The 13,005-nt window shown below is 37.1% G+C and overlaps 1 protein-coding gene across 2 annotated transcripts in view; it reads right to left on the reverse strand.

Annotated features, from left to right (window-relative positions):
- Window positions 1–1,786: 1,786 nt before the first annotated feature.
- Window positions 1,787–13,005, reverse strand: part of TTC33 (tetratricopeptide repeat domain 33) — a 17,620-nt gene continuing 6,401 nt past the window's right edge. For both annotated transcript variants that reach the window (XM_004678109.2, XM_012721961.1), the window contains exons 3-5: window positions 6,250–6,331; window positions 4,739–4,870; window positions 1,787–4,527 (exon numbers count right to left, since the gene is read on the reverse strand). In XM_004678109.2, the coding sequence (XP_004678166.1) occupies window positions 4,174–4,527; window positions 4,739–4,870; window positions 6,250–6,331 (568 nt within the window). In that variant the 3' untranslated portion in view covers window positions 1,787–4,173. The remainder of the gene's footprint in view (window positions 4,528–4,738; window positions 4,871–6,249; window positions 6,332–13,005) is intronic.

Here is a 13,005-nt window from a genome sequence, read left to right on the forward strand (position 1 = left end):
AAACATATTGAATAGTGCTGATTAGCTAGGGTGACAGGGAAACTTATGGCAAATCAGCACTAGAAAACTTAATGGGTGATGAAATATTTTATATCTTCATGGTACTGTTGATTATCTGGATACTTGCTTTTATCAAAATTCCTCATACTGTAAATTTAAAATGGATGTTTCATTATATATAAATTACACTCACAAAAAGTTGACAGGGTGGACAGAAAACATGATTTCATATTCTTCTCTTCCAATTAAATCTATAGTCCAAATTGTGGTTTGTCACAATTTCCCATCAGTAGACATTTCAAATATTCCGAACAAAAGTTTACATATTGCCTTATAATTAAAAATAACCATTGGAAATATATTTACAATTAAAAAAAAATCTTAAGTTAGAAAGAAGTTCCAATTTGCATTTTAATTTGTCTCATACTAACTCTGAAATATAATTCTTCACTAATCTTTGCTGGGGCATGAGGAAATCATAAAACTATACTTTGTCTCTTCCTGACTTTAGAGCAACTTGAGACAGAGGCAGGCAGGTGGAGATTCAGAGTCAATGTCAGACATATCACTGAGAAGAAGGCCATGTAAGGTCTGTGTCAATAATGGCCACCTAATGATTGAACCCCAAATTAGAAAGACCTGCTCACCAAGGTTAAGACAGTCCTGCTCATGTCTCCTTGAGAGGGCAGGGACTTCACTGCAAAACCCACAAGTTTAGCAAGCGAACACAGCACTCCGCAAGCATGGCAAATCCAAAAAAGGGGGGAAGAAGGCTTGTAAATCCAGTTCTTTACTCTATATTTTTTTTTTTCCTGGAGAAGTGGGAAGGAGAAGAGAAGGGAGAAATCCGGATTCCTTGGTCAATGTGGTACACAGCAAGGAAACCATCCCCACCCTGTCTTCCCAACAAAACAGATCAGCATTTCCAAAACGTTCTTCCATCTTGGCACACAGAACAGGTGAAGTTCACATGAAACACACATTAAGGCATATTTCATTGTACACTAACTACAGGGTCAGCCCTTCACTTCCAGTCAAGTGGGCATATTTAAGTGGAAGTGACTAAAATGACATGTTTAATTTTTAATTTACTTTCGTAATGAGTAAATCATTAATTTCTATATTTTATTATTGGGTTTAAAAACACCCCACTTTCTCATTTTTAATGCTATCAACTATAAAATGGCACCATCAGTTTAAAAACAACATTTAAATGCTCATAAAGTTGAAGGTAATTATAAACTATGGTTCTTGTGTACATGTTGTTTAGATACATGAATGTCAGAAAATCAAAGCTCAGAATGTCTGGTTCAGAGTCAATTTAGAGGGGCTTCTGATTCATGAAGTCTGAAATTAAAGAAATGATTATTTTCTTACTGCTTGGAAAGGTGGTGAAATAAGATTTTGACATTACATAAGGCATAATTTTCAACCTGAAAAAGCCTCTACTGGTCAGTTATAACCATGGAAACTCTAGTTTTCTGAGACAAAGTTGTCACTGTTATATTTAAGTGTTCATTATAATTTTGTCAATTCAAAAGCTTTACATACTTTGGCTAGCACCATAAAGCCCAAATATATTAGATCTGGGTTTTCTGTTCTCTATCCAGCATGACCTTTCAACATTTATGCTGCACTTTTTAGCAACTTAAGATAGTCTACAAATCCCAGAACGTGTTGTCTAGAGAATAGCGTGATTCAGATTTTCAGACAGACTGGATGTGTTCATAATGACTGCTGATGTCACGCAATTTGCAAGTAGAAACAACACACATTATATTCAATATAATTTGTATTTAGTGTTATCTCAGAAAGCTAAACATTTTATTTAATCATGAATATCAATTATTTCTTTCAGAATCAAAAGGATATGTTATTAGTTAATAAGCTTAGTAAAGATTTTCATATCAGCAATCATACCCTTATAAAATATTGTACACATTTTTTTTTCTTCATGCATATAAAAGTGTTAATTCTTTCCATTAGGGGATGGAAAACAAGCTACCTTCCATCTCTATAATTCACTTTTTCTCTTCTACCTTATGTAGAAATTATTTTAAATGCCTTAAAACATCAGCCCACGAGGCATTCCAAAGTTAACACAGAGGAAACCCCAGGTTCCTGAATAGTATATAGTGGCTACAGACACCATCCTGGGTTTTGACTGTTTTGGGGGTGGGGTATAGACCTTATGCAAGAAGACAATCCTCAACTTACGATCATCTGCAGGAGTTACTTCTCACTTCCAAGTTAGGAAGAGATACAGATATTATTTTCGTTTCTTAAAATCAAAAGAAATAGAGGTTGAATATCTGTAAACTCATTCAAGGTCTTCACTGAAATGGCTAGCTAGCATCCACTGAATACCTCATGTACAAGACACCATATACCAGGTGCTCTCCATATTTTATATTCACATCAAAAAGAAATTTAAATACCTCAAACTTTTCCAAAGCTAATAACACAAAACAGACATCTTCAAAATGCAGAAAATATTTATTCACAAATACATTAAAAACAAACACCCATGACCCCAAACAACACACCAAATGTTGAGTGCTCACTTATTTCCACACCCAACCATCTACATTTTGAAAAAATCCCTCATGAAGCAAAAGTAAATATAATTAATATTTTCAGGAGGTTTTGACGCCTCTAAACTAGCCTCTTTTAATCAGGACTGTTCCATATAACTTGGAGGGGGGAATAATACTTTTCAAGACAAATGCTGACTTTTCCAACTTTGAAAAAGAGAAGTAAGCGGTCCAATAAAGAGAAAAAAAAAACAAAAACTGAAGTCTCTCTACAAAACGTAGACCATTACTTACACACAGTCCAAAACGGCAAAGTAGATTCCTTAGAGTAATTTACTTTCAGCTCTAACAAGGATAAAATTAACTTTATACCAATAATAGCTTCCTGAGTGTCAGAAGAAACAGTACCCAGCACTTTTTATATAACTGATATAAGTAGTATAAAAATAGTAATTCACATTAACAATGACAGTATTGATTTGTGGATGAATTTGTGGCCTTTCAATGCACAGTTTTCTCAATATATCCTTTTCTACTCATGGGATTTTATCTGTCTTCATTATAGTTTTGCAATAAATTACATTTCAGAGTCTGCCTATATTGTGCCTAAGTTATTCATTCATTCATACTAACTCTAACATCCCTTTTCCTTTAATTTTTAGAAAGAGATAATTTAGCCACTTAGTTATTTCTCATTTCACTGAATGGTTGGTTCCAAAAGAGTTATCTAGAAAAATAATTCCAAATCCATTAGCTGGAAAGCTATAAGCAAGATATAAATTATTTTCCAGGCTTTAGACTTAAAAATTAGGAAAAGAAAACACTGCTTTCAACTGGGACAATATAGCAATCTAATTTTTTTATGATGTGTTAAGAGTCATTCATTTTTAAAAAGTACATGTTAAAAATTACTTGTTTATGGTAAGAACTATTTGAACTATTTTAATAACTAAAAAAAAAAAACACCCACCATTTTAACATTTATCAATACTTCACACATCTATAAAGACCTGAAGGCAGCAACTACTATGTTATTTTAAAGTCCAAACATAAGTACAAATCAGAGCTAAGAGAAACTTCTGAAAATATTCAGAATGTAAACATTTGCATGCATTTTAATTGAACTTTCGAAGATTCTGCAGGTAACCATTTTATTTGAATCAAAATAAAATGTCAAAAAAAATTCAAATTCTGTGACCCATACGAATGAAACAAAAACATAAGAGGGCATAGTGAAAGCTGTCATATTTCTAAGAGGGACAGAAATCACCACTTAATATAAAAGTCAACAAGTTAATGTTTTAATAACACTGGCCATCAAGTTATTCATTATTCGATAAACCAGTTTTCAAGGTGTATTTTTAAAATGTAGTCACTTACATATTTGAATCAAATTAATCTCATTCATTAAAACCACTGTATTCACACTTCTAATCTTAGAAAGTTTAAATCAAAACGTACCCAAGCATACCTCAAACACTATCCAAGACATCTACTATTCAGTTTGTATAGGCCTCATCTGAACAACTAAACTTATTTTACAAACAGGTTTGTTCTACTTCTCCACAGTAAATGTCCCTACGCCTCATTAGCTTTAAGTAGCAATCAAAACGACACATTCAAGTAATTCCCGCTGGCCTCATCGGGCCTTGATAAAGACAGAGCCATCTGGGGGTGCCGCGCCATCTTCCTTCTCACTTACAGTTTCCACGGTCCCAGAAGCTGACACAATAACCATTGTTTTATGTGCTGAAACCACCTTCTGTTCTTCAGCGATAGCTGCACACACAGCAACAATCTCGTCACTTTCAAAGTCGTAGTCAGGAATGGACTTTGGTGAGAAATGTGTTACTTCTGCTGGTGCTTCAGTTTTTTTAATTCTCTGTGCTACCTTCTGCTGCTCCTGGAGTGTTCTTGCCCAAGAAAGGTCTTCTTTCCATATTTCAGGGTTCATTGGGTAGATGTGAAGGGCTACTTGAAAACTCCGAATTGCCTAGGAAACAAAATGATCAGTTTTTAATTTTCTTTGTTTTAAAAACTAAGTGTGCTCGGTTCTATGTTTATGAGTTTTTTATCTTTAAAATGTAATTTACAACTTATTTTTAGGTAAGACTGATAAATGACTATTTCCTTTTTATTTATCAGCTGATCAAAACAAACAATCGTAAGAAAATTTCGTCATTATAACAATCTGACTTCGGTACCAAGACTATCTCTCCTAATCCAAGCTGAGCACGTCCCAAAGTTTGCCAAGACTCCCAGGAATGTGGGTTTCTCTGGACAGCCATTTCTGCTGCGTGAACTGCTGGGAACATTTCATGAAGAGACATTAGGACCTATAGTCAAAAAGAAGAAACAAACTTATCAGTAATATTCAAAAAGCTAGCAAACTCTGAATGGGTAATTATGTGTGAACAACACTTTTCATTTACAAAAATATTTTTTTTAGCTTGGTAAGCATAGTACGTCAGTGGTTTTGATCCCCTCCTCTGCTATTCAGGGTGAGAAATCATACTCTTCTTCCTATTCCAGAAATAACTATGAAATGCTACATGATTTCCTGTCTAAACATTAGAACCTATTGTCCATCTAGTCAAAATAGTAGTCACATTCTAGCCATGATAGTTCGGAGCTATCTGGACTCTCAATTCTATTTCTATTTATTCTGTTTACAATGTGGTTTTTAGGAACCACAAGTCTTGCTGCTAAACTAGGTGATTTAAATTTGCTCAGTCACCCACCCTGTCACTATTGAACATATTCCTGCAACAAAAGTCATTTAAACACTCCACAGGTCTCTCCACTACTAGGTTCTTCAAACAATAGAAATCTGATAAATCAGGATGTGCCAAGGCACTTCAATCTATGAGAAAGACTGGGTTTCAGCTATAACCTGTGGAGGCATCCATGGCTCACAAGATTTGTGACACAACCATCATTAACAGGACCAAATCAAGCAATTAATTTTGTACTGTTTGCCATAAAAACTGCTTTTGAAAAATACACATTCTAGGTTAAAAATTAAAGAGTTACCCAAGTGAAGATCCTCAGAGTTCTTTTTCAATGTACATAATGTGAGCTTTTCTGAGATAAATTAAAATCAAAGTTGATTAAAGGATGTGCCCTATGTTTGTGATCAGCACCTGAAAATTAGTTGTATGGATCAAAGCTGAATAAATTGCACTATTCCCTGACAAAAATCTGTTTAATGCTATTTGAGACTTTGAGTCTCTTAGATAACAGAATCCAAGTGCTCAGAGGTTTCATGTACTTTGCCACAAAATGTTAAAAATTTATTTTCACAATACATAAACTATTGTTAAACTATCAATAAATTGAGAATGTTCTGATTTTTGCTACGGATAAGGCTATCTTCAGAAAGCGATCATTATTCAGAACAATCAATCCTCACTCTGAAAAGCCAGTAAACTACTAAGCACATTATAATTAATTTCCAAACAATTGCATTTCATTTAAAAATATAAACAAATATAAACAACTGCTCATATCTTGCCATAGGGTGAAATAACAGCTGACTTTACTATGAAAAGAAGCAAATTTCTAACACTAAGCATAAGGCAGAGCCATACGGACTGGGGACATGTTTTTTCCCAAATGAATTATATTTAAAAAAGTGGAAGGAAATGCTATTTTTGTTCATTATTGCTCACCGAGCAGTGAAATTCAAAGTTAAAGTGTTTGACATAATCATTACCTGTGATTTCATCTCATACAGGGTAGCATCATTTGGGGTTAACTGTAACGCTTCATCCCACTTCTGAATTGCCTCTCGATATCTGTTAAAGTTACATTCACATTTTCAGAACATCCTTGAGAATACATGACCAAATTTAAAAATCAGATAGGAAGGAATAATTCTTTATCAAGAAATATGTCCTCAAAATTTGATAATGTCTAGTAGAAAAGCAGTAAAATTTAAGAGATAAAGGACAGCAACAGACAAAAATATAAATAGAGATCTTGGAAAGTTTACTTTGAGATGTTATTTTCTAGACTGAGAAATCACTACCGGAATTTCATTGTTTTTCAGACCTTCATGCCTACATTTGTTTCAATCATTTTAGGTGTATAAAAATGGGTTTTTCTGAGGAATTTTTAATCCTGTTATAATCCTGGGCCCTACTGTAGCAGGCCAGCTAATACAGATGTGTAGATACTATTCAAACAAAGTTACCATTCAAAAAGTTGTCAAATAACTTTGTAAAGATTCTTCCATTTGAAGTTCCTTGTCTGTGAAGTTCCTGTTAGTACAGAAACCACACCTGTTTATCACTGTCAATACCTGGTAAGCTTGTAATGAGACTAATGAATGGAAAATAGTATGATGGTGTCAATTTTCACCTTTTTTTTTTTTAGATTTGTTATTCATGCATACAGAAATGGGATACAGGCCAGAGATGCAGGGGCAGTGAGAGGATTCACCAGAGGCAGAGGAGGGAGCAGAACAGGCAGATTGACAAGTACACTGCTGAGGGGAGCAGTGGGAGAGACAGAAGTCTGCCGTGCCATGTGGGTCAAATCAGTTTTTTCCCAGGAGGAGACTGATAAAGGCACCTCCCTGGCTGGGGACTGAACTCACTGAAGTGCTGAAGCAGCTGCTGCTAAGCTGCTCCTAGATTCTAGGTGCTGTGCTTTAACCCACTGCACCAGCAGGGAGGACCCTCCACATCCTCCTTTTTAAGCTAATCTCTTCTTCTGATTTCCTGAGCCATCCCGGGAACTAACATCTCAATACTAGCTGTCCACTGACACTGCAGATGCACCAGGCTCCAAGCACAGCCTTACACACTGCAAATCTGCAGAAGCACAACAGCACTCCTTTTTTTTTTTTTTTAAATAAAAATTTATTTATTTGTTCATACAGAACTGGGGTACAGGCCAGAGGCTCAGGGGCGGCGAGAAGCTTCACCAGAGACAGAGCGGGGAGCAGAACAGGCAGATTGACGAAGTACACTGCTGAGGGGAGCAGCGGGCGGGTCAGGAGAGGGCTGCCTCCCATGTGGGTCACCTCCGGGGCAGGTGGTGATCGAACTCATGCTGAAGTGGCTTAAGCTTCTCAGTGCTGTGCTTTAACCCGCTGCGCCTGCAGGGAGGGCCCCAGCACTCCTTTTTTTTAATAAACTTAAGGAAAAATGAAAGCAGTCATTTTCGCAAGGTTAACTCATTTACTTGAATATGTCTAGGAGGAGAAAGCTCTAATTACCAAAACATTCTTCATTATAAAGAGCTGAAACTTTATCCTGCACATTCGCACTAGTTTTGCTCTTATTTCTACTTCCAAGGACTAAATAGAAGTATATACAACCCACCAGTTTTCATTCTTAACTAAAATCTAGAAAGATTTTGGATGGGAAATAAACACACCCCCTTCCCCGCCCACAGGTATGTATATATGTCCCCTACATGCCATGAACTGTTTTACCACTAAGGTTTGGTAAGGCACCAATTGATTAACCCATTAAGTTGGAAGGAAGTTGATAAATAAAAAGGAAGAAAATCATTCATTTATTATAGTATGCTTTTCCTATATGAACTATATTTCCAAGTAACTAGCTGATACGGAAAAGCTCTTTATGGAGAAAAAATAGCTAATAAGTCAAGGATATTACAATAAGATTTTACACAGCTTCAGAGTATATTTTAATTCATTTAAATTCTTGGTAAAAAGAAAAGTTGCATAGATTAAAATACTACTAAACTCTAATGTTTTATTGTAGATACAGCTGATTCTACCTGATTTCCTGCAGCTATGTTCTACAAAATTTCCTTAAAGACATGACTGAATCAGGGGGAAATTCACTATTAAGTTCCTGTAACCTCTGGTCACAACATTTTTAAAAATTAATTAATACATAATCTTGTTTTATATATGCTTCTGTTTAGAAACATCTTAATACTATTATTGATTGATAAACACTAAACTCATGGCTAGACGGAGCTTACCTAAGACTTATTTTCTTGGTATGTCATATCACAGCATTTCTGTGTTAATTTGGGGGGGGGCCATTTTAGAGAAAAATCAGTCATAAAATGTGAAAATACACTAGTAGGTCACAGAAATGACAACACTCAGGAAAACATTCAGGGAGAAAGAGCCAGTCATCAGAGAGTGTTATTTATTCCTGTGAAGAAGGCACTGAGAGTTTTAGCTCAGGTTGTATTTAATTTTTCAGTAAGGGCCCTCCCTGGTGGCGCAGCAGGTTCAAGTGCAGCACTGCAAGCTAGCCACAGCCTCTTCAGTGCAAGTTTGATCCCACATGGTGACCCACATGGTGCAGCAGAACTTTCCGGTGTTGCCCATTGCTTCCCTCAACAGTGTACTTCTCAATCTTTCTGTTCTGCTCCCCACTCTGTTCTGGAGAATTCTCTCCCACCCCTGTACCTCTGACCTGTCCTCCAGTTCTGTATGCATAAATGAATACATCTTTTAAAATAAATAACTAACTCAAACATGGATGTGAACTTCTACCTAGTGCAGGACATTTCTTAGCTGTATTGTACTAAAGGCAATTATTCTGTTCTATAACTGGTCCTGTTCTATTGTATTCAGTGGCGACAAAGACAATGGCATTTCTGAAAAAAAGTCACAATTTTTATTTCCCAATTTTACTGCAGATACAGGATCTATATTCTACCACCTATATTATTCACTCATTTAGCATACTCATAAATGTCACAAAATAAAATTCACCAAAAATTAATTTCAGTATCAAGAAATAATTTGAATCGCAGAAAAACATATCAACAGGCAGACTCTTACGATAATTTGGCTCAAATTCTAAAAATCTTTTGTGCCAGGTGCTACAATTGTATCTACAGTACTTTGTTCAACAAGACTACTTATCACACTTTGAGGTTTTGGTTTAAAAAACAAAGATATAAAGTGCAAAGTTTCTAATTGTTACGTAAAGAAAAATAGCTGGGTACCGAAAGCCAGTCTGCATATCGACCGGAGTAATTAGATAAGGAGCCACAGGTTTTTCTGAGGATGCAAGAAAGCAACTGATTTGAGTTGAATTTGGTGAAGGGAGAGAGTCCCATTGTTTTGCCTTTTTTTAACCTTGTGATTTTTATCATGAGTTTAATCATTAATTACTAGAGGACATGCTATAGATTGGCCTATATTAGTGATTTTAAAATTCAGCAGCTTATTAAAGTATGGTCTACAAGTCATGTAAGCCTTCAGAAAAGGCTTTGTATATAACAGATTATTCTAATAGAGAAAAACAGTACAATACTTATAGAATACTTATAGAATTTAACCCCCTTTTCTAGTGCTTTGTAGTTATTACCTATAAAGTTATCAACAAAAGAAAAATACCACATCAAAAAAATTTAGTCCCTTGTGCCATTACCCTAAGCTTTAATGCTGTTACCTCTAGAAACATAACAGTCATCTAAAACAGCATTTGTACATTAGATACGTTGTGGGTGCTTTGAGCTCATCTCTAATATTTCTAAATGTTGCTATAGATACAATATGAAAAACCTGGGAAATATTCTGAATTCTATTTTCTTTCTCTGGAAAATCATTCCTTCATAATAGTCCCATTTTTTTTTTTTTTTTTCCTAACCAGTGGAGTGGCCTTCATAGTAGCAAAAGCATCTCCTCCAGGGCTGGCATATCTGTCCAACCCTTTCTCTGCTACTCCTCACCCCAGCTCTGGCCCATTCAGCTGGCTCTTTGCCCCTCCCACCACAGGAGCCACACCTGTGTCAGAGGGGTCCCCGGCCACAAGCACATGCGGAGCTCCCTTCTCCCTCCTCACCTAGTCAAAGGCCCTATCTCCTCTAAGATCAAGTGAAAACCCCCTATTCATCATGAAGACCATGAGCACCACTAACCTGAACACAAATGAGCACATGTCTTAAGTACTTTGTGTTTCATAAAGCATTTGCAAAACAATTATTAAACACAATTATTTTCACAAAAAGTTCACTTTGCATTTATAAAAGTCCTACAAGATGGACATTACTTTTCTCATGTTACTGACAATGAAATAAAGGTTAAAGCAGCTACAGGACTAGTGCAAAGGCTCCTGCAAAAACCAGGATTTGATCTCATCTCTTATATGCTTTCTCCAACTATACCAAGATTGTTTGAAAATTTTCCACATTTATCTTGTCTTTATCTTGCTTATGTTCTCAGAACATGACCGGGCACAGAGAAGGTGCTAGTATCAGACTCCATAACCTCATGTTTCCTACCTTCTCCTAAAGAAATCTTGGAAAGCAGCAGAGAGAAGCAGAACAGACATGTAAAGAGGGACAGGAGCTAGCATGACAACACTGTATCGTAAAACAGCAAAACCATATTCTAGCCTAAGTCCAAAGTAGTGAACACCACCATTCTTACTTTGTTCCATCTCACCACTCTAAAAATAGAAATGACAAGAAATCCAAATACTAGGAGAATGGGAATATGGGTAGAGAGGACCAAGAGATTAGAATACTAGGTATAGCAGGGTCCTTCTGACCCTGATGCTGGAGGACTCCCTGGTGGCACAGGGCTTACAGCCTCAGGGCTCTCAAGCAATCACCAGCCACTGTGGCATGAGTTCGACCCCTACCTTCCCCCTCACCCCTGCTCCCCTCAGCATTACATGTCAGTAGATCTGCCTGTTCTAATCCTCATTCTGTCTCTGATGAGTCCTTTAACCCCTACCCCACCCCGCACCTCTGGCCTACACCCCAGTTCTTGTATGCATAAATAAATCTTAAAAAAAAATAAACTCTGATGTCTGAGATTTCAGGTTTGTTTGTGGCCTTGAGGAAGGGGCCAGAAGTCTATGATCGCTAGACCAAATGTCAGCACAGTAAAGGTCTATGTGGTGAGCCCATTAGGCTTTATATCTAAATATTTCCAGTCACCATCACAACTACTCCATTCTGCCTTAGCACAAATGCAGCCTTGGAGAAAATAAATGGGCACGACTGTGTCCCAATATAACATTATTTATGAAAACAGGCTGTGGTTTGCCAACCCTTGCTCTTTTCAGCCCAACCACTATTAAAATCTGTCACCTTTGTCAAATTGCCATTTTACTTGTCCTACTTTCTGCTTAGCTGTACCAGGACAGTTGTCACCCCATGGGGGGCTTTGTTATGACAATGTATAGAGATATTTTTGGTTGTCATGATGACTTGGAGGCAAGGCAGTAGTCTCTGAGGATCAGGGATGCTAATAGCTTGCAAAACACGGGACCCTCTTGCATTGGGCACAAGGGCATAGAATAGTCCTGCCAAAAATGCCAACACTACTACTGCTGAGAAACAGGACAGCTCACTATAGGCTCCGCACAAAGCTGCTCACAAACCTAAGCCTGTGTTGTCCTAAAGCAGAAAACAAACCAAGATGTGCCAGATTACACAATCACTAGTTCTGTCTTCTCTTTTTATCAGGCAGCATGTGTATGTACACACATGCAAACTCAGGTACATGGATTCACGGAAAATGCCCTCTTCCCTTCACACGCTGCTTATTTTGGAAGCATAACCAGTGCCGCCAACTGAAGTAACATTGATGAAATGTGCTTTGTAGCCCACAGGGTAAACACACAGAGGCTTTTAGGAGGAAGTGAGCACTTTCCCACTGGCTGAACAGAACAGAATATTTAGACGTTACCCTATCAGCTTGAATTCCCTTCTCTCCTTTATTCTCACTTCTTTGATTTACTTTTCTTGATCTATAAATAGAGAGTGGCATCACCTCGTTCCTCCATTTTTAGATCACAGGAAACTCGCTCCCAATACATCAATGGTCTCATAATTCTACAGCATATCTCTTAATTTAACTTCAGTTTGGAACAGACTGAACAGACACTGCCCTAGTACAGCTGCTGGATAGGAAGCACTAAGCAATAAAAACTTAAGTGCAATGGTTAATAAGTGACTGAGGTCTTATTCAGCCAGCTTAAAGACAATCTGAACAGTAAGTGGATGAATAGCACACGGAAGGAAGTGAGTGAATAGTTCAGGGATTGTACAAAGGCAGGATGAGATCATTCCCTATGCTGAGAGTAAAGAACAGCTGGTAATCAAGCCCAATGCGGTCAATAGCGTGCTCATTTGCCAGATGAAATGTCAGAGGGTTTGGCTACTTTGCTCCTAATTACATTACTCTAATTTACTCTAGCTTCAAGTTCAATAAGTTCTATAGTTATCAGCTCATTCATTTAATAAATATTTATTGAGCACCTACTTTGAGCCAGGTAGTACGGAGGATGACGCCTTCAACAGGGTATAGATGGATCATGATATTTTTATAGATCTTACATTCTAGAATGTTGCAAGGAGGGAGAGGAAACAACAACAAACGACAAAAAAAGTTCATTAAAATATAAGTGCCGGGCGCTCCCTGGTGGCACAGTGGGTTAAAGCACTGCACTGAGAAGCTAAAGCCACTTCTGCATGAGTTCGATTCCCGCCTGCCCTGGAGGTGACCACATGG

This window comes from Condylura cristata, unplaced genomic scaffold, assembly GCF_000260355.1.
Source record: "Condylura cristata isolate star-nosed mole 26May11 unplaced genomic scaffold, ConCri1.0 scaffold00007, whole genome shotgun sequence".
NCBI lineage: Eukaryota > Metazoa > Chordata > Mammalia > Eulipotyphla > Talpidae > Condylura > Condylura cristata.